Source organism: Callithrix jacchus, chromosome 9 (genome assembly GCF_049354715.1).
Source record: "Callithrix jacchus isolate 240 chromosome 9, calJac240_pri, whole genome shotgun sequence".
In the NCBI taxonomy this organism is placed as follows: Eukaryota; Metazoa; Chordata; class Mammalia; order Primates; family Cebidae; genus Callithrix; species Callithrix jacchus.
Window position 1 is genome coordinate 36,124,487 of NC_133510.1, and position 26,702 is coordinate 36,151,188.

At 34.5% G+C, this 26,702-nt stretch overlaps 1 protein-coding gene across 4 annotated transcripts in view; it reads left to right on the forward strand.

The window, feature by feature from the left end:
- The first annotated feature begins 212 nt into the window (after nt 1-212).
- The window catches only part of ABCD2 (ATP binding cassette subfamily D member 2), an 87,531-nt gene continuing 61,041 nt past the window's right edge, over nt 213-26,702 (forward strand). For all 4 annotated transcript variants that reach the window (XM_054238173.2, XM_002752369.6, XM_009003638.5 and 1 more), the window contains exons 1-6: nt 213-1,340; nt 2,917-3,097; nt 12,809-12,924; nt 15,860-16,028; nt 16,778-16,872; nt 20,054-20,199. In XM_054238173.2, coding sequence (XP_054094148.1) covers nt 402-1,340; nt 2,917-3,097; nt 12,809-12,924; nt 15,860-16,028; nt 16,778-16,872; nt 20,054-20,199 — 1,646 coding nt within the window. In that variant the 5' untranslated portion in view covers nt 213-401. The remainder of the gene's footprint in view (nt 1,341-2,916; nt 3,098-12,808; nt 12,925-15,859; nt 16,029-16,777; nt 16,873-20,053; nt 20,200-26,702) is intronic.

Genomic DNA, 26,702 nt, shown 5'->3' on the forward strand with positions numbered 1-26,702 from the left:
CAGTTGGCCTGACTCGACCTCTCCAAAAATAGACATTTAACTCTCTGAACTCCTGTTTAAGGAAGGATGTAATTCGGTTTGCTCTCTCCTCATTTTCAAGGTTCAAAGGGAAGCTGCGAGGATTCCAAGGTCCCACCGCCCTCACAGCCAATGAGGGGCCTGGGAGGGAGGAGCTTGGTGCAGCTCGAGCTTCTGAGAGAATAATCCCCAGTAGATGCAGTGGAGTCTGAGCCCCGCTGCGTCTGTTCACAGTAGAGCAAAATTAAAAACAAAACAGTGGAAGAGAAACGCTGCAGACTATGGGACGCTGTAGGACTTTCTGAAACATTTGCTGGGAATTTCTGTGGAGCATGATCTTTTAAAACGAATTTTTTTTGAAGCCGGTTTGGGTAACTGGGAAAATGACACATATGCTAAATGCAGCAGCTGATCGAGTGAAATGGACCAGATCGAGTGCTGCTAAGAGGGCTGCCTGCCTGGTGGCTGCGGCATATGCTCTGAAAACCCTCTATCCCATCATTGGCAAGCGTTTAAAGCAATCTGGCCACGGGAAGAAAAAAGAAGCAGCTTACCCTGCTGCAGAGAATACAGAAATACTGCATTGCACCGAGAGCATTTGTAAAAAATCTTCTCCTGGAGTGAATGCAGATTTCTTCAAACAGCTATTAGAACTTCGGAAAATTTTGTTTCCAAAACTTGTGACCACTGAAACAGGGTGGCTCTGCCTGCACTCAGTGGCTCTAATCTCAAGAACCTTTCTGTCTATTTATGTGGCTGGTCTGGATGGAAAAATCGTGAAAAGCATTGTGGAAAAGAAGCCTCGGACTTTCATCATCAAATTAATCAAGTGGCTTATGATTGCCATCCCTGCTACCTTCGTCAACAGTGCAATAAGGTACCTGGAATGCAAATTGGCTTTGGCTTTCAGAACTCGCCTAGTAGACCATGCCTATGAAACCTATTTTACAAATCAGACTTATTATAAAGTGATTAATATGGATGGGAGGCTGGCAAACCCTGACCAATCTCTTACTGAGGATATTATGATGTTCTCCCAATCTGTGGCTCACTTGTATTCCAATCTGACCAAACCTATTTTAGATGTAATCCTGACCTCCTATACACTCATCCAAACTGCTACATCCAGAGGAGCAAGCCCAATTGGGCCCACCCTATTAGCAGGACTTGTGGTATATGCCACTGCTAAAGTGTTGAAAGCCTGTTCTCCCAAATTTGGCAAACTGGTGGCAGAGGAAGCTCATAGAAAAGGCTATTTGCGGTATGTGCACTCCAGAATTATAGCCAATGTAGAAGAAATTGCCTTTTACGGAGGACATAAGGTAAGATAGAAATTAAGGTGATGGGTGAAATGTGAGACTGTTTAAGCTGCCACTGCAGTGCTAGATACCATCTGTTGTCCTGTTGATGGACCCACTTCTTTAGTGTCTTAGATTCCTCTGACATCTAAACCTGAATTAAAATGCATGCTTCATTACCCCTTTTAACTGTACCCAGTTAAAGAATTATAGGGTGCAAACTTATCTAAAGTTTCATGAGAATAAAATTTGCAACCTTCTAAAAAAGCGACTTAGCCTCAGTTACTCAAATATGCTCAGAATTATTTGTAAGGCATTTTCTTAAAATGTAAATCCCAACTTGGCTGGTGGTCCTAAAGCACCTACCAGAAGAAAATGAGTATTTGGAAACTAAGACTAAACACATTTCCATTGAAGTGAAAAATTTAGAATGATATTCTTTGTTGTTTCTTTGTTGTCAAAGAGTCGGGGGCAACCATGATTTCTTATAAAAGACATTTTTAACGATTTTGCATGTCTGCTCAATATGGAACATCCTCATTAGTGTCTCTCAAAATGGCATTTCTATTACTCTTAGTTCATGTTCAGCAGTAGATTTTGATAAAATGAAAAGAGGCAGTGAAATGAAATTTTGTCTAGCTTTGAAATAAAAGCTGAGATTAGACAAGGAATGAGGAGTACAAAAGGAGTTTCAGAATGTTGTTTTTAATTATTAAAGATTTTCAACAATAAGCAGATTCCTAAGACAATTACCCCAATGATACATATTTGCAGTGCATGAAGCTAACTTCAGAATATGAAATAAGACAGAAATTTTGAAGGCAATGCAATCTTAATTTAAATGACTTGGTGAATAAAATAAAGTGTTATACTGTTGAAGATGGCATGTCAATCACCAAGCAGAATTATTTAATTTTTAAAGCCTCTGTAATTATCAGTGCGGTTTTAGTAGCAGTAGCAATCTGAAAAGAAATATTTAAAGCAAATTTAGGACTTCTACTTGAAAATTGACCTCATATGTTGTATTACAGCATATTGATTTGTGATTCTTTTTGAACTCTTGAATTCAATGACATAAATTATAGTGTGCTTACACTTCTTGCATAAAAGGCAAAAATCTACAAATGGAGTCATTTCAAAAGTTGAATCTATACATATGTATGTCATGTGTCCATTTTCAGATATTTTTAGTGTGATCAAGAAGGACAAAGCTCTAACAATTGTTTATTCACGTCTTATGTAATACCATTTAATTTTAACATCTCATACATATAATTTAAATATCATAACTATAAATTACTTATATGTATTTTATATCCAATATTATGTCCACTGAGTAGCGTAAGTTTTTAAACATCATACATATGTGACCAAAACTAAATAATAACTAATACTGGTATTAATCTGCATTTATTGGTTGTTAAGATGCCGAGATAATGCCATACTAAGAAAAACAGAAGAATATGCATATATTTTTAAAGAAAGTCCTCAAGCACAGGCAATGTTTATATTTGTAAACATAACATTTTACAAACTGGGTTTATAAAATCCTGGGTTAATTGTTATCCTGGGTTAATTATTATCTCTTTTCCCTCTATAGGTAGAAATGAAACAACTTCAGAAAAGTTACAAAGCTTTAGCAGATCAGATGAACCTTATTTTATCCAAACGTTTGTGGTACATCATGATAGAACAGTTCCTAATGAAGTATGTTTGGAGCAGCAGTGGACTAATTATGGTGGCTATACCTATTATCACTGCAACTGGCTTTGCAGATGGTGGTAATGACATTTATGCTTAATCTCAAATATATGTTTAACATTATTTCTTTTGAAGGTGTCATTGCTAGCTTTATGTGAGCTAAACTGTGTACATAGTCATTATTTTAGTTATTAATGGTCAGAAACAATGGCAGACTTTATAGAGTCCAGCAATAAGACCAGCAGTATGAAATAAGGAGACAGTGGCTCAAAGACAACACCAGTTCTGAGATATTTCAGAGATCTCTGATGCAGCGTTTCTGGGAGTTGACTTTGAGCAATTTTAATTATATTGTCTAATATAGGATGATTCTTTAGTTAACACTTAACCTCAACAAGTTAGTACCCTCAGAAAGAGTATAACACGGCCGGGCGCAGTGGCTCAAGCCTCTAATCCCAGCACTTTGGGAGGCCGAGGCGGGTGGATCACGAGGTCAAGAGATCGAGACCATCCTGGTCAACATGGTGAAACCCCGTCTCTACTAAAAATACAAAAAATTAGCTGGGCATGGTGGCGCGTGCGTGTAATCCCAGCTACTCAGGAGGCTGAGGCAGGAGAATTGCCTGAACCCAGGAGGCGGAGGTTGCGGTGAGCCGAGATCGCGCCATCGCACTCCAGGTAACAAGAGCGAAACTCCGTCTCAAAAAAAGAGTATAACACAAGCTTTCTTCATGTGTTATAAATGTTAGTTCTACACATGCCATACGTTTAGTCCACAAATATTCTGTAACTGAATGTGCCCTGCTTTGTGATTTGAAAAGTCAGTTGACTGCAATGAGCAACCAAAAATATTGTTTCAGAGAATTCTTAAATGCCGTGGAGCAAGGGCTTCTTTACTTGTGAATAATACAGATAACCTCCTATGCAGCATGATTTGGTGGTATTGTAGGAATGGCGGTTGCCAAGCTGCAACTGGCTAATTCTATCTTATCACTATCTCGACAGTTTTTAATAACAGTTTTCATTCTTCAGAATAACTAAGAAAGATAAGGGCAAGGAAGAAAAGACAATCTTAACAGTCGCATCATCAGTGGATGGGAGCTTGGATATTAATGGGTTGGAACAGAGAAGAATTAATTGAAGAAGTATTTTCTACTCTTTTCCTAAAATAAGGCATCCCTCCTTAAAAATCACAGGACTAAAACTGGCCATGGTGTTGAAGAATCTCGACAAAAGCATAGGCTTTAGAGTGAGACAGAGTTTTTTGTTCAACTTTTAGTTCCCCCTCTTCCTACTTGGATCCTCTTAGTCATGTTAATTAAACTCTCTATACCTTAGTTTCCTCATATGTAAAATGAGAATCAAAAAGGATACTTCAGAGAATTGTTGTGAGGACTTAATCGAATAATGTTTTGAAGCACAGAGCATATTATAGTTGATATATAATGACAACTATTACCTAGAAAACGAAAGGTGACAAATATTACCACCAGAAAACTAAGAACATTTTTACAGAATCTACACTGTTCTATAGTTATTTTTGTGTAGAATTAAGGATTAATAGTTATTTGTTTGAAGAGATCAAATAAAAACAAGTAAATAATTACAATATGCCTTAATGTTCTGAAACAGTGCTTCAATGTTTTAACCAATCCTTATGAAAACACTTGTCAAAGTTGAGTTATTCTTAACATAAATATGTTCATTTTAGTAAGTTAGTATTTGTCAGCCTCTCTTTGTGGCAAATGGTATACATATATCAATTATACTTCACAAATGAACTGTGTAACAGATAGTATATTTAGACCACTGAGAAAATTGAATATTTTCTGGTTTTATGTTTCAAAATTTGCAAAAAGGTATTTTATTTTTTAAAGTTTATATTTAAAAAGGCATTGTTAGTAATAGTATTTTAGACATAATCCTTTCATAATAAAATGCAATTACTTTTTCAAAAGAGTATTAGAGAGAAAAAGACGCTTTAAAATCTATGGTATTAAGATTAGTTTTACTTTAAAAATGTCAAAAATTATCAGATATTCACTTAAAAAGCCATTTCTTAAAGTAGCAATACTCATTAAAAATGTCATATGTAATGCATATTAGAGACAACTCGATAGGCAAGATTACAGTGTAGTTTTGTTAGTCAGTACTTGGACACACTGGAGTTATTAGAAAACCCTGGAGTATTCAGCACAGAACAGTGAAAATGCAGCTATTAATGGTGACAAATTAACCCCACAGAGACCAGTAAGAAGTAAACAATGTATACAAATAATCTAACAAGCTTACTTAACAAGATGTGATAATGTGTTTAAAAATAAATTCTACAAATCCTGAAAATACCATATTAAATTAAAGAAACTTTAAAACTTTATATTGAAATATAGTAATCACATTGAGACAAGTGAAAGTATTTCTTAAAGCTTCTTTCAAAAGAAAATTTTTATACAGAGAAAATGTAAGAATTTCATATATAAAAAATAAATTTATATGACAGAACATGGAGAATGTTCTTCAAAATCTGCAATACCAAAGGTTACTATATGTGCTTATAATGTTTGCATGTATATGTATGTATTTACTAAACATGCTTGTCATACAAAGACTTAACACAAGAAAATATCAAGTTACTTTACTTAGACAAAAGAATTTTTTTGGTGGGGATGGAGTCTTACTCTGTCACCCAGGCTGGAATGCAGTAGTGAGATCTCAGCTCACTGAAACCTCCACCTTCTGGGTTTAAGAGATACTCCTGCCTCAGCCTCCCAAGTAGCTTGGATTACAGGCACTTGCCACCGTGCCTGGCTAATTTTTGTATTTTTAGTAAAGATGAGGTTTCACTATGTTGGTCAGGCTGGTCTTGAACTCCTGACCTCAAGTGATCCACCCACCTCTGCCTCCCAAATGCTCATGCTAGGATTACAGGCATGAGCCACTACACACAGCCAACTTGTGTGTGTGTGTGTGTGTGTGTGTGTGTGTGTGTGTGTGACGGAGTTTCGCTTTTGTTGCCCAGGCTGGATTGCAATGGTGCAATCTCAGCTCACCACAACCTCCACCTCCCGGGTTGAAGGGATTCTCCTCTTGCCTCAGCCTCTTGAGTAGCTGGGATTACAGGCATGCACCACCACACCTGGCTAATTTTGTATTTTTAGTAGAGATGGAATTTCTCCATGTTAGTCAGGCTGGTCTCAAACTCCCAACCTCAGGTGATCTGCCCACCTCCACCTCCCAAAGTGCTGGGATTACAGGCATGAGCTACCTCATCTGGCCTGGCTGAATTTTTTTTAAGATAATAGTATATCTTCAAGGTTTTAGTTCCTATAATTATATACCATGTATTCTAATCTATTTTTCAGTCATACTTGATACTTATGCCTTTAGTTGTCCCTTATGTTAGAGATAAAGTACATGACACTATATATATTAAGGCAAAAAAAAAAGGTAGAAAACAGGTGAGTCAGAAAGAAATGGCAAGAGGAAAATATAAAATAGAGGAGGGAAAAGAGGATAGAAAAAAGAAGGCCACTGTTCATATGTTGCCTCTCATTTTTAATAGTTATCCTTTCCTGGGATAGTTACATACACTTTACATGCATCAGTTTTCCTACCTTAACTATAGATATAATTATACATAGCTTTCAAAATTTTTACGAAATTACATGTAACATACTTAATGTGCTTTGAAACAGTCCATGGCTACATAAGAATCTACGTAGAAGCAATCTTTAATATTTATTATATTCTTATCCTGTGGCTCCTGAGTCAGATTTCCTGGATCACATGCTGGCTTTTTTGCTTTCTAGGCTGTGACCCTCAGCAAATCATGTAACCTTGTGTCCTGCTATTTCTATTTCAAAAATGACAGAAATGATAGCAGGGTTGTTACAAGCATTAAAGAAGATCAGATATGTAAAACTTAGAACAAGACCTGCCTCACAGATATTCAATAGGTGTTTGCTAACATGATCATTGTTGTAGTTTAAAGAAGCAAGAGGTTTGACAGTGATCAGGAATTCAGAAGTGAAAAATGGAGCTAGGAAGAAGAACCTGCATAATTTTTGATGGAAGAGAAAGGAAAAATTATTCTATAGCAGATTTGCTGTACTCGACCTAAAACTTTAAGTGAAATCTTATGGTAAGGACAGGATTATGTTTGTATTCAAATTCACATTATAAAATTACATATAGAAATGGAATTTTTAAATCAGAAGAGGAGCTTAATGGCCATCTAGTCTAGAGCCCCAGCTTTTCCTAAAGTCACACAGGTAGTTAGTGAAGCCCTAAGGATGGAGGGCATTATGTAACTCCAGATGCACTGCTATTTTCTACTGCATCATGCTGCCGCCATATTAGCACACTGGAACTTATTCTATCAGAAACATGAGGAAGTTTGAGGCAGAGTAATCATGTGACCAAATGGTTGATAAAGAGGCGTTGAAGTGGTTAATCATGTAGAGTTTCTATTATATTATTTTTAAAGGCTATCACTTTACTTAATATTAAGAGAATGACTGAAATTATGTGAAGAAAATAGTTATCTGAGGTCTACAACCTCAGTTCTTTAACATTAGTAGGCTGCCTTTCTTCTCTTGATATCAAAAGCTGTTCTGGGCAAAGAGGCCAGTGAAAGCTGTGTATTAGTTCCTCTGTCAGTATTTTGTCACAGACACCTAACAGGCAAAAACCAAAAAAGACCATCTGAGCTACCAGCACTGCCAGTAATGTCCACATGTGTGTGATCTGGGAGTGTGAAGTAGAATATCAGGAATAACTGAAAGGCACTGCCTGCACTCCAGTAGCATGGGTGATGCTTTTATTCCTAAAATGTACCTCCAATAAGACTATATTCATAGCTTCTGCGGTACTATTGTCTCATATTCCAATGCCAAATTGTTGAAATGTTATTTTATATTGTGGGCCAATTTGGATATAATTGCACTCTTTTTGACCAATGAACACAGTAGTATTATCAATATGTATCAAAGGCATACTTTAATACTCTGATTAGTTATGTATATAAGCGACTATAATTATTTAAAGAACAGCATTTATGCCAATAAGGGCATAATCATTAGTGTACTAGTTAATGAGTTGTCACAAAGTATACTGACTATCAAGTAGCACTTGCTACTCACTATCAAATAGTATTTGCTAGTTTGAAAATTATATAAATAGTATTATACAATGCATACTCTTTTATGACTAGCCTCTTTCACTCAGTATTATGCTTATGAACTTCATCAGTGTTACTGAGTATAACCACAGTATTATTATTCTCATTGTTATGGACCATCCCATTGTGTAACTATACCACTTTATTTAACTATTCTGTTGTTAGTAGATATTAGATTGTATCTAGTTTGGTGGGTATTAGTAATAGTGCTGCTAAGAACAATTTGTCCATATCTTTTGGTGTATATATACATATCTGTGGGCACTTAACTAGAAGTAGAATTGTTAGATTACAGGCTATGCATAGGTTCAGCTTTAGTAGATTTTGTAAAACAGTTTTCCAAAAGAAGTTCTTTGAATTTAGATTCTCAACAGCAATATGGAAGAGTTGTAGTCCCTCCACATCTTTGTCTGGCTTTTCATTTTAGACATTCTCATGAGTGTATAGTGGTACTTCACTGTGGCCTTAGTTTGCATTTTTCTAATTACTAATGAGGTTAAGCACTTTTATTTATTTATTGGAAATTTGAATAGCCTTTGTTATGCAGTGCCTCTAAGTCTTTTGCTGATTTTTACATTGGTTTATCAGTTTTTTCTTATTGATTTATAAAACTTTTACGTATTATGTAATAAGTCATTTGTTGGATGGATAATATACATGCACAACTCACACACACATACACACATGCACACACATTTAATCTCAAATATATTTTCCCACTGTGTCTTGCCTTTTCACTCTCTTAATGATATATAATAGATCATACTTTTGGTATAGTTTATGTCCTGTTTTAGAAATATTTGCCTAACCCAACATAGTAAAGATATTCCTTATTGTATCTTCTAAAAATTTCCTTGGTTTTTCATTTCACATTCAGATCTCCAGTCATTTAGCATGGATGTTTATATATGGCAGAGGATGGTGCAGGTTGTACATTTTGTCAAGATTTGTCAAGATGATGAAGAGAAAGATAAATGAAGAGAAATAAACTCAGATAATAAGTTTGAAAAAAGTAGAGGAATAAACTTACTTTTTATTTAAAACATTAATATACCTTATTTCTTTAAATAAGTTTCAGGTTTACAAAAATTTATCAGAAGGTACCCTCTCCCCTGTACTTTCCCCTATGACTTATAGCTTATATTAGTGAGGAACATTCATTACAACTACTGAACCAATATTTATTCCTTATAAACTAAAGTTCATAATTTATATTATGCTTCACTCTTTGTGATGTACAGTTCTAAGGGTTATGATAAATACAAAAGGTATAACCTTAAGTTTAAAACTATTTCCCATCTTTTCTGTGAAATAACAAGAGATGTGACCAAGTATGTACTTGCTACTATCAGAGCTCAAAATTAGCAGTAAAATGAACAGGTATAGTGTTAAATATGAAATCCTTAAATGAAGAACTTTTGACAAAATAGCTAAAATATTTGGTGAGGACAAAAATAATACAATGACCTAGAATAAAAACTGCTTAGTGTTTTAGGTCACGGATTTATATCTCTGACACTAAGGAATCTGGCCACGTCTTAGAGGTCAGGCAATTGGCTGTTGTGTGCATAAGAAAATACTACTGGCAATGTTCTCACAGTACTTGCCACAGAACAATGAGTAGAATGAAAAGCCACATAAAATCTGGGGGAAGCTTTTGTTATTTTATTGCTAAAAACATGAAGAATATCCAATAGGCATTAATCTGCCAAAGCAAGACAGAAATTATCAAGCCACATGAAATGCCAGTCCATCTGTGCAAATGTTTTTTCCTCTTAACAGAGGCTGTCAATGAAAAATACTATTCAAATCCCTTTTAACCCAAATTCATGAAATCCCATAATTATTTTAGATTGTCGGCCAGATTTTCTATGAGCCATAACTATTCTTAGCATTTTAACTGATATAGCAATTTACTATTTTGGTACTCTTTTTGTGGCTATCTAAATTTTATCACACATTTACATGTCTTTAAGAATATCTATATTCTGTGCCTAGTCTATTTATGTAATCACATCTTTTGCTTCTCCTTTATACCAAGGCTCATCAGCCTTTTCATTTTCCTTCTTTAAGTAAATGACTAATTAACGTCAAGGGGACTAACAGTAGTTCTCTAGAGCAGTGATTAGCTGCAGGGCTAGAAGGGGACATGTTGGACTATGGTAAAACGTCTCCGTGAACTATGGTGATTCTGATAGTCAGTAAAATTAGTGCTTGATATCAACCCATACTGCGAACTTAACCAATTTGTCATTCAATTAGCATTACTTGACATGTCCCTTCTCTGTGCCATTGCTTATGCAGTACTTGTGATCTATTAAAATTTTATGCCATCTTCAAGACATCTCTCAAAATCTACTCCTTCATGAAGCACTTCCTGTCTCCGGAAGCAAGTAATAATTTTTGCCTTCTCCAAACACCTTGCATTGCAGGCTTCCCTGCATAATCGTTTAGGAATTTGACATCTCTCTTCTACCAAGCTGCAAGCTCCCTTAGGAAAAAAATATCTGAAAATCACACTTATTCCTGTTACATCCCGCAGTATCTTGCCTAATTTCTCGTACATCTAGGTGTCCAGTAAATACATGCTGGGTAAATTTTACCTTATATTGTGGAGGTATCTTTTCAAAGTAAATTGGCTGTCTAAGAGCAAAGAAAGTAAAAATATCTGGTAATTATGGCAAGGTACAATTATATTTTTGCACTGAAATCCTTTGAGATAAATTAGAGTGAAATAAATGTCAAAATGGGCCTGTGCGTCTATATCACTGCTACTTTCTTCCTTAATTTATAATATCTAGTTTGGAATTTTGAAGACAATCTATAGAAGGACCAACTATCGAATCAGGTTGACGGAAACATTAAAGTAACAACCTGGAAATGTAATTTTGAATACTAAAAAAATTGAGTGGATCTACAACAATAGCAACAACAACTAGAAAAACTATTAACTGCTGATATTTAGAGCACTTACTGTGGGCCATGTATTGGACTAACACTTCATTTGGTTTCCACCAGTAACCCTCAGAACCCAAAGAGAAAGATAGTTATGTACCTCATTTTACAGGTGAGAAAATAGGTGTGGCGAGGTAAGTGTCTTGCCCTACTTACCTTACTACTTGCTCATAAGGAGTAAAACCTAGATTCAAACCTAGTCTGATTCCCAACTCTTAACCATAATTCGGCATTGACAGTAATTTAGGATGTTCATCCATCCATCCATCCATCCAACCATCCATCCATCCATCCACTTATCCATCCATTCAATATGTATTACAGGGTACTATGTGTTAGACACTATGCTGAATACTAGGAATAAAGAATAAAACACACACTCTTGACCTTCAAAGAAATTATAGTCCACTAAAAGTGACAAGGATTCTCAGGAAAATCTTTACTAAAGTGTTAACTCTTAAAGAAGGAGAAAGAGACAAGAAGGGAAGGAAAGTATGATAAAGTCTGAAGAAATCACATATACCAGAGGACTAATAAAGTATGTCATGTATGGGGTGCTGCTGGAGCATATGGTGAGGGATGATTGAGAAAGGTAGACAGAGGCTAGATTATGAGAACCAGCTAATTTGCATTTCTATTTAAAAAAACACACCATAAATGTTTCCTTATATTGAAGTTAGCAGTATTAATATTTAATTACCAGATCAATACTATTTTATTGACCAGTAGGTATTTTATTTTATTTCATTTTATTTTATTTTGAGGCAAGTTCTCACTCTGCCACCCAGGCTGGTGTGTTCAAGTGATTCTCATGAGTCAACCCCCCAAGTAGCTGGGATTACAGTGATCTGCCATCATGCCTAACTAATTTTCATATTTCTGGTAGAGATGGGATTTCACCATGTTGGCTAGGCTGGTCTCAAACTCCTGACCTCAAGCGATCTGCTTGTCTCAGCCTCCCAAATTGCCAGGACTACAGGAGTAAGCCACCGCCCAGTAGTACTTTATGGCTCCCGCTTAAGGGCAGGGAGTCAGATATGGAAAGGGCTGAACGAATGCTGAATGAGAATAGTCTTAGTTCCTTTTGATTTATTTGTCCCAACTCTCCTTTTAGAAAAATACTAAAACAAGAACTTTAAACAAAATCTGATGCAAACACTGTCTTTTCTTTTATTTCTCCTCTTCTCTTTTCTCCTCTCCACTTCTTTTTTTGAGATGGGGTCTCACTCTGTGGCCCAGACTGGAGTACAGTTGCATGATATCAGCTCACTGCAACCTCCACTTCCTGGGTTCAAGTAATTCTCCTGCCTCAGCGTCCCAAGTTGCTGGGACTACAAGCATACACCACCATATCCAGCTTATTTTTGTATTTTTAATAGAGACAGGGTTTCACCATATTGGCCAGGCTAGTCTTGAATTTCTGACCTCAAGTGATGTGCCCAACTAGGCCTCCCAAAGTGCTGGGATTACAAGTGTGAGCCACTGCACCCATTACAAACACTGTATTTTCAATAAGTCATTATATTTCTAGAAAATTGCTATTACTAATGAAAAATTAATATGTGATTGTTTGGCCGCAATTTAGTTTGCATAGTATAAAACATTAAGTTACTTAAAAAAAAAACTCAATCATTTTGTAATTTGCTTTTACATCTAGAGGATGGTCAAAAGCAAGCTATGGTTAGTGAACGGACAGAAGCCTTTACCACTGCTCGAAATTTACTGGCCTCTGGAGCTGACGCTATTGAAAGGATTATGTCTTCATACAAAGAGGTACTTGCATTTCTTATCGTCAATTTGATTAAAATAAAATTTATGAAATCAACCAAAATGTAAATTACCAAGTATACTGAGTATTTTGGAAATATATCTTTTCTCTGCCAAAAATTGCTGAGTATAATCAAGATTAAAGGCAGCAACTCCCAAGTGTAATGCTGCTAATATCCTTTGTTTTTTGCACTATCAATTGTTCTCTTTTTATCTCAGTAGTATGACATCTTTGTTTTTACATTTTAAAGAAAACCCTAGGTCTGGAGCCAGAGTGCCTAAATTTTCATTTTTGCTCTAGCATTTACAAATTATGTGACTTGGGTCAAGTTCCTTAACGCATCTATGTCTCTGTTTCCTCATCTATAAAATGGGGAAAATGATAACATTGACTTGTGGGGTTGTTGTGAACTGAAACATGTAGAATATTCAAAACAGCACATATTAAACACTCAATAAATGTTAGCTAATAACATTTCTTATATATCTTGCAAACTTTTACCTTTCTTTCGTTAAATGGGTAATACCTTCTTACCATTCTTCGTTCTTCCTGCAGAGTTTGGGTCTTTCTCCTTAGTGTCCATCTTAGTATATTTCTGATGTGTTACCACATTATAACTGTCTATTGCCTGTATCACACCACTCAACTCCTTGAAGCAAGAACTGTTTTACTCATCTTTACATTCAATATCCATTTTATATTTAGAATATTGTATGTTAATATTTGTTGACAAAATAGTAATAAGACCTGCAGTTACCACAGGGCCAAGGTTAAAATTATTTAATTCAGACATTACATAATATTCCCATAAAAGTTATACTCTTATGAATTACTCTTATGGCTATGATATCAATGTAACTTCTAGAGCATCCTTATAAATTCAGCTGCATACTAAGTCATACTTGAATAAACTATATAAAAGAGTTACAAAGGGCTAGCAAATAACTCAATTTTTTTAAAAATCAAATAGTAATTTTGATAATCTGAAGACACAGTCTTTGTTGATGTAATGAATTAATCTTAAAACTAAATGACAAATTAAAATTTTGTTTATCACACATTAAAATATTGTGGTACCTAGGTTAGAGAAATGATATAAATTAGTTTTTCTAAACTGTCTCCAACTCAACAAATAATTGCATTTTGCTTTATTTTGCCTGAATTTACTTTTAATCATAAAATGTTCACTTCTAAAAATTCTTGTACTGGTGTGACAGCATGTGAAAGCACCCACCATGCTGTCTCTGCTAGCACCAGAGAAACCAGGTTTCCTTTTAGAGTTAGAGTTCGAAGATAAATTCCCTGTCTTGAACCCCAAAATAATTTGTCTACAGGCACATTCTTACTCTTCTTCAGTCACTCCTGCCGTCTTCACACTCCATCCTGGTGCACTGACTTATTGCCTCCCGCCTTTCTTGAATTGACCTCTACTTCTGGTTTTGGATTTTTTTTTCTATGCAAATATTTATATTTGCCTGGGTTTCACTTGAATCTATATTTTGTTAATCTTTAAATATGTTTTCCTTTACTTGGCAACTCAAGAGTTTCTTCCAGATAACATTAGAAATTATCATCTAAATAGCTGTAACATCAACATACAGAAATGATAGTGTAATTACAGATCACTCAGAAGAGATGTGTGGTAAAAGGCATTAACAGTAATACCTACTCATTTACTGCTTATGTTTTGCGTAGACAGAAATTTTACACGAATGTCAGCATTGTTGTATTATTCTGAAATTTATTAAGAAACATTTATTTCTGACCGGGCGCGGTGGCTCACGCCTGTAATCCCAGCACTTTGGGAGGCCGAGGCAGGTGGATCACAAGGTCAAGAGATCAAGACCATCCTGGTCAACACTGTGAAACCCCGTCTCTACTAAAAATACAAAAAATTATCTGGGCATGGTGGCACGTGCCTGTGATCCCAGCTACTCAGGAGGCTGAGGCAGGAGAATTGCCTGAACCCAGGAGGCAGTGGTTGCGGTGAGCCGAGATCGCGCCATTGCACTCCAGCCTGGGTAACAAGAGCTAAATTCCGTCTCAATAAAAAAAAAAAGAAAGAAGCATTTATTTCTGCTGTGCCTTGCTTATTCTTATGCAAGAACTATCCTTAGTTCTTGTGCATTCTTTTTCATTGAGAAACATGTTCTTGATAGGAAATGAATCACTTTTCACAGTACCCTCATAGCAAGGTGTTCTCTTAATAGAAAAATAGCAGGAGGTTAACTGAAATGAACAGTTGACGGAATAGGAACAAGGCACCATTCCATTGAGCCCTGCGGACTAAAGATTTATCTCATCTTATAATCTTACCTAAAAAAAATAATTATTTAATGTTTTTCTTTGGGCATATAAATCATGTTTGGCTTCAAGAGAAGCTGGATTGTGGGAATTATGTGAAAAAGGATTTGGAGCTTTTCATTGAGCTTGCTCCCAATATTGGTATCCTGCCAAATATAGGAATTTTGACAATGAATTTGGCTCAGATACATTCATCTCCTAATCAGAAAAAAAGGTACTTTTCTCCTACTTAAATTCTTCTATTTTAAATAGAAAAAAGATACTAAAAATAAAAAATTACAATTTTATTGAATGATCTTAAACTTTTTACAAAATTTATAGTTTTTTGGAAATGAATTTCATCATGTAAACAGAGGCCAAATCAGAAATTTGACTGAAAGATCCTGAAGTCTCATTAATATTTTGAAATCTGCATATTACATGTTTTATGATTTCAATCAAACATATTATTGAGTTATCGTGCTCTTTTGGTAAGCTTTGCACTGTTATTTGTTTTAGTTTTCAGATGTATTATCTATGTCTCATGTATAATAAAGTAGGATCTTTAACATTAAGTCAAGAAGCTTATATGATCATGTATTTATTTAAAATCTTGTCTTGGGTAAACTCTATTTTATCTCTCCGCATTGCTTTTAGATCACTGAGTTAGCAGGCTACACTGCTCGGGTGTACAATATGTTTTGGGTCTTTGATGAAGTAAAAAGAGGCATCTATAAGAGGACCGCTGTTATTCAAGAATCTGAAAGCCATAGCAAGAATGGAGCTAATGTAGAATTACCTCTCAGTGACACATTGGCAGTTAAAGGTATTAAACTCAAGTGCTTGTATATTTTCCTATATTAAGTGTTTATACCCAGAACCAAAGTTTAAGAAGATAGCTTTTAGTAGTTACAAGGAACCAACCTAAATAACCAACATTATTTAAACAGCAATCTCTAATATTAGTGTTGCAAGTTGAGGGGTGGTGACTAACATTTCCATAAAAACACAGTGTTATGCTACTTTTATTTCAGACACAATTTTCCAAATTATTTTTGGAAACTACGCATAGGGCATAATGAATCATTTGCTTTAAAAATTCATCTAACAAATAGAGTTAGAGCTAAGATCATGTTGTTCTTCATTATAGTGTTTCTAAACTTAAGTTTGGTTATGTATTCATTAACATTTCACTATTCTATGTCTTAATTCTCTTTTTTGTAGCACTGTAATTTTTTTCAATAGGATGTGTTAATTTAGGGAAATAGAGTAGTTGTTAAAATTATGGCTGGGTCATTTCAGATTGTATAACTTGGCTACTGTAATGATGTTGACATTCAATTATTATAAAACAGTGTTTCTCAGAAAGATTTTCCCAAGTAGGTGTGTCAATATGGACAAATTTGCATTACATCAAATTTGCTTCAGGTCTGGATATTTACATTTACATTTGTTTCTGTGATTTATTACTGTGAATTATCTTTATAATTGAATTTACCTGTTATACTGCCTTATAATTTATTTAATCAGCAACCTTTGATAACGTTTGTGTCTTACACTTTTTCTTAATTACAGGAAAAGTTATTGATGTGGATCATGGAATTATTTGTGAAAACGTTCCCATAATTACACCAGCAGGAGAAGTGGTGGCTTCCAAGCTAAACTTCAAAGTAAGATGATATTCAAGAATCTTCTGATTGTTGCCATCACACTAATACAAAACAACTCAGAATTCATGTACCTTATGTTAAATACTTGGAGGAGCATTTGGAAAGGGGAAGTCAAGAAAGGTATGCACAGTGGCTCAATTACAGAAGCAGTTATTCCTCAGAAAGCAGAGAGAAAAGAGAAATTTTATTTCTACTGCTTTATTGCCAGGTTGAAAATCAAAATTATAGTGCACAGGGTAATTTTGGAAAACAACAGGAAATTTCATCAGAGATTTTTACGTGGAAATAAATTTTAATTTTTCGCCTTATAGGAATTACTATTTAAAAAGCCTATACTGTAATATACTCACTAAAATATAAATAGAGGTCATAAGCAAGTTTTATTTTGTCAATATACATTCTGTAACTTAAATTTTGAAAGTAATTGCATGTACTGATGCACTATTATAAAATAATCAGAGGCTTTATGGATTGGAATTTAGTTTTTAATTCTGTTGACAATAATTTGTTATTTAATATCTTATATGTGGATTACAAAAACTAAAAAGTAAAAGTATTTAACAAACCTGAAAGTCTGGCTTAAGGCATTATAAAATTCAAATGCACATTTTGGGATTGAAGTAGAGAATAATTTGCTGACAAGCATTGACTATTATAGCAAGTTGAGCTTAGTTCAAACAAAGACATGATTTAACTTGATAAAGGAATTACAAAAATGACAATGCATATGCTAATTAATGATTTTAGTATGGACTTTAGTCAAGGTTTAATTATTAAAGATGTATTTGCAAATATTTTGGGTTACTGAGAGTTGAACGGAGAAGATGAGCAGCATTGAACAGGTAAAATCCTGTGCCAGTCAATTTAAAGAAATTGTATTTTAGCTGCAATTTCGTCAGACTTTATCTTTCCATGTATGGACCTATAAGGTGGTCTCATTACTAGGATCTGACCACAAATACTGATTAGGTACCCATGGCATAGAGTATTTAACTATTACTAATGGTTTCATAATTTATAATTTATGATTTTATAGAGAGGGATTTTTTTTTGGTCAGGATAGGTTTTATAATATCAACTCATGTTGCTCTGTTTATTAAATAAATAGTGTGCATGTCTTGAGCTTTGCCTACTAAGTACATTAGCATGGACATATCACAGTCTGCAGAAAAATTTACAGCTCAGTTTCTTGTATGTAAAATGAACTAAACTAAAAATACTCCATCTAGTGAAAGTATCTTAGAAGGTTTGAAGTTGTGAAAAGATATACATTAGCAAAGTACACTTTCTTGGTCTAACTTAGAGAAATATTTAAATTCTCAGGTCCCTAAAATATAATAGAAAGTTCTGTTTCCTCTGCATAGATTGAAAAATAAGTTTCTAGGGAAAGGATCTCATACCTTTGTTAGCCTTCAGGATTTAGAAATCATTTGCAGGCCAGGAGCAGTGGCTTATGCCTGTAATCCCAACGTTTTGAGAGGCTGAGGTGGGCAGATCACCTGAGGTCTGGAGTTCAAGACCAACTTGGCCAATATGGTGAAATCCCATTTCTACTGAAAATACAAAAATTAGCAGGATGTTGTGTCAGGTGTCTGTAATCCCAGCTACTCAGGAGTCTGAGGCACAAGAATCACTTGAACCCAGGAAGCAGAGGTTGTAGTGAGCCAAGATTATGCCACTGCACTCCAGCCTGAGACAGAGTTGAGAGTCTGTCTCAAAATAAATAAATAAAAATTTTAAAAAATTTTAAAATCATTTGCAGAAGAAAAGTTAGTGTGAGAATTCTTTTTGTCTCTCTGTTTTCTAAACATCAGATAATTTATGCTGAGAAAATATTAATATTAATGTAGAAAGTCTTCAATTACCCCCCCAAAATGATTTCTGAGAATTTCTAATAGAGAAAGGCACTATTAAGATATTTTGCCAATGTGCTTCTCACCATGGTATGTATGTTGTTTAAAAATCATTTGAAAATACTTATGCTTCTACAAAATTAAACCCTTAGCCTTTTCCCTAGTGAAAGAGCACAGGCAGATCACAAAATAAGTTTTTCCTAGGTTCTTTCTGAGATTTTTCTTGATATGCTAACAATATAATACTTCTTCATCTTTGAGTTTCAGTATGATGTATTCTACATTATTGATACTTGAATATAGGTCTCTTTCTATACAAAGCTAGATCAACGGACATCCTGTAAATTTCTGATATTTATTTTTTGGGTATCACTAATCATAAAATTTCATTTGCTCTTAGTAGAAGCAAATAAAATTTTTAAATGGTGTTTCTATTGCTCGTTCTTCACAGCACCCTTTAAATACCATAATAAAACAACTTCTTCATCCTATGGTGTGGAATGGGAACTCATAAAATTTAACAGTTTAAATTTAAATAATAAATAAGATAGAAAATAAACGGAAGCATCCAACAGATAATAGATAAATAACCTCTGTTTTATTGATGAATATTATGTATATATATTATTAACATAAATGTAATATTCTATATGTCTGTGTGTGTTTTAATTCATCTCTAGCCATGAGAATAATTTACAGTCCTCTTGCTTTCCTCTGTCCTTGGTTTGTTAAACGTATATTCTCCATCTGCAAATAAAGCATAATTTGAGAGAGAGAATCATCTTGATTCTCTATAATTTTTTGGAGCATCACAGAATTCTCTATGATTTTTTGGAGCATTTCAGAATGCTGAAGTACAAAATTAAACAACCCAGCCAATGCCTTGGATAACTGTGCTTTGTAGCTATAACTGCAGTTAATTGTCAGTTGTATTTGAATTCAACATAAATTTAATCAATTATCAATATAAAAATATAATGTCGTGTACATTTATTTAAATTTTTATGACTTGTCTTATTTCCCATGTAGTCATTTTTCTCTGTATGTATGTGGTATCTGATAACAAGACCTAAATTACAATTTTGGAAAGCCAGTGGGCATTTCAAGAAGATCCATTTTCTTTTGAATTGAATTATTGTATGATGCTTTTAGCTTCAGAGAATAGTCAAAAGCCAAACTTATTCTCAACCCTGAAATATTTTTCTTTGATCTCTTACCCATCTGAGGTTATCATGTGTTTGAACATTCAAAAAATATTTCCCTTTTAGATGATGCCAAAAGAAATCATTTTAAACTATTGCAGTTTGTAATTTTATTTCTTACTTCAGGTAGAAGAAGGAATGCATCTTTTGATAACTGGTCCCAATGGTTGTGGGAAAAGTTCTCTCTTCAGAATTCTAAGTGGGCTCTGGCCTGTGTATGAAGGAGTCCTCTATAAACCGCCTCCTCAACATATGTTTTATATTCCACAAAGGTAGGCATATCTTTTTATATTACAAGAAAATATTTCTTTTAGCTCTTGAATTGTCTTGATTCCTCAAGCTCCTCAGTTAATCTATAAGGAATTTTGTATTAAGAGAAGCTATTAAGGAAGTAAAAATTCACATAGACCAAAATATTCTATTACTGCTTGATTGTAATACTCTCTAGGACAATACCACTCCTTTTCATTTTCACATCTGTCTGGATGGAATGAATACTCAAAGACTGCACATGTTAGTCTCAAGAAATAAGAAACAGGCTGTTCCAGAGAATGATTAGATTGCCTAAGATACCAGATTATCTCTTCTCACAGAAAAAAATAACACCTGGATAAGTATACAGCTCTCTCCATTAGGCTGCACACATTTATATATTCTAAAACTGTTCATTTATGTTTGAGACTCCATGAAATCGACTTTACAATCATGCCATATAATTATTTAATGATTGGTAACTTTCGTAGGTAAAATATTTTATGGTAAAAATAAGTATCATGTAAGCATAGAAAAAGAACATTATTTCTTCAGAACTCTTTAGCTGTCATATTCCCTGGGAACAATTTAGAAATGTCTAAAACTAAAAGTTATACACTTGTGAATTTGGAATATTCATTGTGGATAAGAGAAGATGAAATTTGAAGAACTTCCTCATGTTACTTGGACCCAGTAATTTTTGCATCTGTCATCACCCTGGTTACATAGGTATCCCATAGAGGGCTCCTACTATGTCAAAGAGCTGTTTTGTGGAATCTAACAAGTGCCTAAGCTGGAAGTATAGCACAAGCAGAAACATAAAAGTGACATCAAGTATGGTGCACTCATATGTCTTTCTTTTCCCTTTGCCTTTGCCTGAATGTACTGTATAATCCTGTCTACCGGCCTAATTTTTAGAGCAGACATAGTAGTTAGGCAGATGAGGTTTTGTTTGTGTTTTTTTTTCCTTTAAAGTAAGACTTATGGTGGTAGCAGGAAGCTGCCTGGAATATAGAAGAATGAAGAACTGCATTGGCCAAAAATGCTGAATATGAGCAATGACATAGATATTTGTGTTTAACACAAAATAGATAACATCTTGTGACATCAGAAGCATTGTCTCTTTCTGTCTGTGCTTTCAATTCCTTAGAGAAACATTCTGATTCTGAAAGCTAAATTATACTGTCAGGAGTTTCTGTTTTAGACATTATTGTGTTAGTCTGATTTGGTAGTCTGATTTTAATTTTATATTTAGGTTAGAAGGCATAGAATTATGAAGAACCTTTTCTATTATATCATGGAATTATATTCTCTTGATGCAAGTAAAATCACATAAATAAATTTTATATTTTTAGCTGCAGTTGTTGAATATAACTTTGGCCTTAATAATATAAGACATTTTCAGGGAATAAAAGTGAAGAAACTCTAGCCTTTGCCTGCAGAGAAACTTGACTATGTTACTTTGCAACAAACATAAATCACAAGGAAACTTTTTTTAGTTGTGAAATTTACTGTTGCCTAACCAAAAATATCAACCACAATCTAGCTAAGGAGAAAAATAACCATGAGAACTCTAATTTTAAGGCTAAAATGCATTTTAATAATTACTGCCAGAAGTCATTTACCTTGATTATATGGCTTTTAGAAACATAAACATTTGAATATATGTTAAAAGTTTTATAGGACCATTATCCTTGCAAAAACCATAGAATGTATTTAAATGCAAATGTAAACTAAGAGTCTAAATGTAGTGTTCCTTTCTTACATTCTAAACGCTGCTGATTTTTTCAAGTACATTTAAAAAATAATCTCACGTTTTTATGATGTGAAAGCTGCTATGCAACCTATTTCAAAATATTTGTTGGTAGGTAACTGCCGTATGATATTCTCATTAGAATATTATAATCTAATTTATTGAATTAATTCATAGTAATCAAATACAAGTTAACTACTAGTTTGGCAGCAAAAAGTGAAATTTCAATATAGAATTATGTATGAACTTCACAAGCCATAAAACAGACCTTTACAATAATCCTCCTGTATTCACTTTTTGTGACTGAAAGTCTGCTGGGTAGAGGATGAATCTCTTTATGGTTTGATCAGAATGTATACTAATTGTTACTTGCACAGGATAAAAATAGAGTGTATTCTGTAAAGGTGGATTTATAATGATGTCATGTAGTGTACAGAAGAAAGAAGTGAACCACTAAGGAAAAGTTCTAATTAAATATATTAGACCATTTAGTTTTTAAACCAAATTTTCCCAAAGAATGCCGCTATAGCTCAGTTTGTAAGCTTGAAAACCTCAATTCCTAAGAAATTATGAAATCACTGCAATGTTCCCCCAGTTTGTATTATCTAATACTTTAGCAGTGTTGATAATGAGAACCAGATTAAAGAAAATCTCTGCTTTAGTTCAACAATACACACACACAAAAATGTTGGCAGATAAATTAGTTTCAAAACAGCTTCCCCTTATCCTATCTTCATTAATGATGAGATATATAATTAGTGGAGCAGCTGATACGTTTTTGAAAAGAAAGTTTCATTTAAAAGGTAGATTAGCTACTCTAAATCTATGGAATGGCATATGGTAAAATGCTTAATATTGCTCAGACAGTACTTTAAAACAGTATTCTGGAAATTTAGGCTGTTTGAAAACGAATTTCTGAGCCATGTGAATGTACCCTTTAAGCCAATGATTGAAACCTACTGCTTTCTCCTATCTTGGCCATCCTGACCCTCTGGAAAAGTCTTTCACTTGGATATAGATCCTAAAATTCTTCTGTCAATTCTTGTTGCAGTTTATCCAATTCTTGTTACAGTTCTCCAAGTCCCTAGGGAGAGATTTGTGATCCCCTGCTCTCACTTTCACAAATTTACTAATTTATGGTCTATTTGTTTCTTCCTAATGCCCTGGTAGGTTTCTGTCTTCATCCATGAAAGACCCTAAACCCATCCTTTTATTTGTTTATTTTGTTCACCTGCTAAGAAAATTTTATAGTATGTTAACAGGCACCAAAATAATAAATTGGAAATATAGTGGGAGTTGGGGGTAAAGAGAGAGTGGGAGAGAAGCAAGAGAGGAAGGGAGGGAAAGAAGAAAGACGGATGATAATAATCTTTGCTGACAAAATAGATTTTGCTCAGAGCAAAATCTTGCTTTCTTTTGTGCTTGTTTTCCAGAAGATTATTTGCATACATCACATTACAGTCCGGCCTCCGTATCTGTAGCTTCCATATCCTTGGTTTCGATTCACCAAGGATCAAAAATATTTTTAAAATAAACACTTAAAACAACAAAGCAATAAAAATATCATACAAACGAAAAACCAATGCATTGTATTTACATTGTGTTAGGTACTACACGTAATCTAGAGATGATTTAAAGTATATAGGGAGATGTATGTAGGTTATATACAAAAACTATGGCCATTTTATAGAAAGATATATGTGGATTTTGGTGTTTTTTTGGGGTCATGGAACCAATTCCATCCTGGGCACCAACCCATCATGTAATTCTAACACTTACCCTCTCACTACCTACGCGTCCTTGGCAGAAATATCTTGAAAAAGAAATTTTAATAATAATTTTCTTACTATTCAAACTTACTATACAGGCCCAAATATTAAGGCCCACAGGATCTGAAATAGATTCAGGCTTCCCACAATTGTGTACAAAAAGGCAACTTGTATAAACTTCTGCCCATCCATGACTTCGGAGTCTGAGAAGCAAAAGGTTAGGAAAGTGAAAGAAGGATTATAAGTATAGAATTAAATCTGACCAAACATTTTTTAAAAGAAAGAAAAGGGGAAAAAAGGAGGGGGACGGGGGAGAAATGGCTGGAGTACTGTGCTTCATGTCAGAGAAGTATTTTTTTTCATTTAGTCTTTTCAGGATAGACAATAACTAGGATACAGTCTCATTATGGTGTTTATGTATCATTTAGTTTATAAACACAAACATTCAACCAACTGAAATGAAAACCAGAAATAAGTGCCTCAAGAAAGTCAAGAAATGCTATGGATGTTCAAAATTAGGAAAAATAGAACAGTGTGTCATTTGACCTGGGTTTTGAAAGTAACTCAGGATTTGAACAGTTGCCATGAATTGCATCAGTTTCTCCAATTTCAAAACAGGTCAGAAATACCAGAGATTCAAGTCATAAGAAGTTTTTGTTTTTGTTTAAGAGCTTTTGCATAGCACACTGCTCTTTCCCACTCTTCTCTAATATGCCATGCTGGGAACAGAAAGCATTTATTAGGTTCATCCCCACTAATAAGAAGTCATCAATATATACTGGAAATAATAGTGCTCATCCTCAAGGTCCTTATGCATTGCTGCACTGTTCCTTTTCTTTGACTTAATTTTTAAAGGTTTTTTTAGTACTTTGGAGGTTTGCCATTTTCCCAGTCTCTAGCTAAGGACCTCAATCTGCTCTCTATAAGTAAATGATACAATTTTATATGTTAAATTGCTTCTCAAAAAGCATAATAAAAGATGACAGTAGCTTGCTTCCACAACATTTATTGTATTTTGTTTCCTTTCTTCAGAAGATATTCTGAAATCATGAGTAACATTTTACTTCTCAGCTCAATATTTATTTACTTCTATTAACTACTACTTCATTCACAGGCTTGTATGTTCAAGTACCATGTTACTTAATCTCTTTGATTAAATATAAATACTACTTAATAAATAAAGTTATGAATTACATTTTAAAATTAAATGCAACATAAAAATCTTAAATTTGATTGTAAGCAAGAATGGTAATATTACTAATTAGATTGTATAGGATTAAATATAGATAATAACTTTATTTCTATCTTATGCATGAATAATACATATTGATTATGCTCTGCATAAGTTATGCTAAATAGAATATTTTTAAGGAATTCAATTGAATTTCAAAGAGATTACAGACTTAACGTTATACAGAATTCAAAGCCAGAGTTAGAACATACCAAGTCTTTGAATACAAATCCTCTATACTCACTGCCTCTCATTTTCATATAAAATTATCATATTTAAGCATCTTCTTATGGTGAAAAAAACCCTGCTCTGTTTGATCTTAAATATTTTCTCAGATAATCATAATAAAGTCTCTAGTACTTTTCCAATTTTCCGAGGAATAACAAGGTATCAGTTTTTATAATTTGTCCTCACTTTTAAAAAATGTCTGTATTCTCCAACTGTTTTTCTTTTTTCTTTCTTTTTATTTTTTATTGCATTTTAGGTTTTGGCTTTTTCCTTTTTTTTTTTTTTTGAGACACAGTGTTACTCTGTCACCCAGGCTGGAGTGTGGTGGTATAATCTAGGCTCACTGCAGACTCTGCCTCCTGGGTTCACCATGGTACCACCATACTCAGCTAACTTTTTATTATTTGTACTGACAGTATTTTCTTTGATGACATTTCTACTTCTCCCCTTTAATGATGTAGTGCGTGTGTTTTTAAAATTATGTGAATTAAAACTGATTTTATCCTGAGAATGTTGTGACCTCTTGAGATAACTGATAGGTCCTAGGCATCTTGAACCAGGATTTAACATCTCTGGGCTACTGCTAATTTTTGTGATTTAGAATGTGTCAAACAACTAGTGCATGCTAGTCACAATTCTACACATATTTTATGTTTCTTTTTTCTGTATGAAAACATATAAAGTTGATATTAGTATCCCTATTTTGTGAGAAAACATAAAGAGGTTGAGGTCCTCTAGCGGATAAATGCTAGAGCTAGAATTTGAATTCAGATGTGTCTTACCCTAAAGTCACTTTGCCTTGGTTATTGGTATCAATGGGGGGGATGCCTATGAAAAATTACTCCTTTTTGGAGTCTTGCTCTATCGCCAGGCTGGAGTGAAGTGGTGTGATCTCAGCTCACTGCAACCTCCACCTCCAAGTTCAAGTGATTCTCCTGCCTCAGCCTTTCAAATAGCTGGGACTACAGGCACGGCACCACCACACCTAGCTAATTTTTTTTTTTTTTTTTTTTTTTTTTTTTTTTTTTTTTGAGATGGAGTTTCGCTCTTGTTACCCAGGCTGGAATGCAATGGCGCAATCTCGGCTCACTGCAACCTCCGCCTCCTGGGTTCAGGCAATTCTCCTGCCTCAGCCTCCTGAGTAGCTGGGATTACAGGCACGCGCACCATGCCCAGCTAATTTTTTGTATTTTTAGTAGAGACGGGGTTTCACCATGTTGACCAGGATGGTCTCGATCTCTTGACCTTGTGATCCACCTGCCTCGGCCTCCCAAAGTGCTGGGATTACAGGCTTGAGCCACCGCGCCCGGCCACCTAGCTAATTTTTGTATTTTTAGTAGAGACGAGTTTTCGCCATGTTGGCCAGGATGGCCTCGATCTCTGGACCTCGTGATCTGCCTGTCTTGACCTCCCAAAGTGTTGGGATTACAGGCATAAGCCACGGTGCCCAGCTCAAAATATTACCATTCTTATCCTGATCTTGCAAGTATCGCCACTGTTTATTCCACACACATAAAACCAGATGATGACTATTAGCTAGAA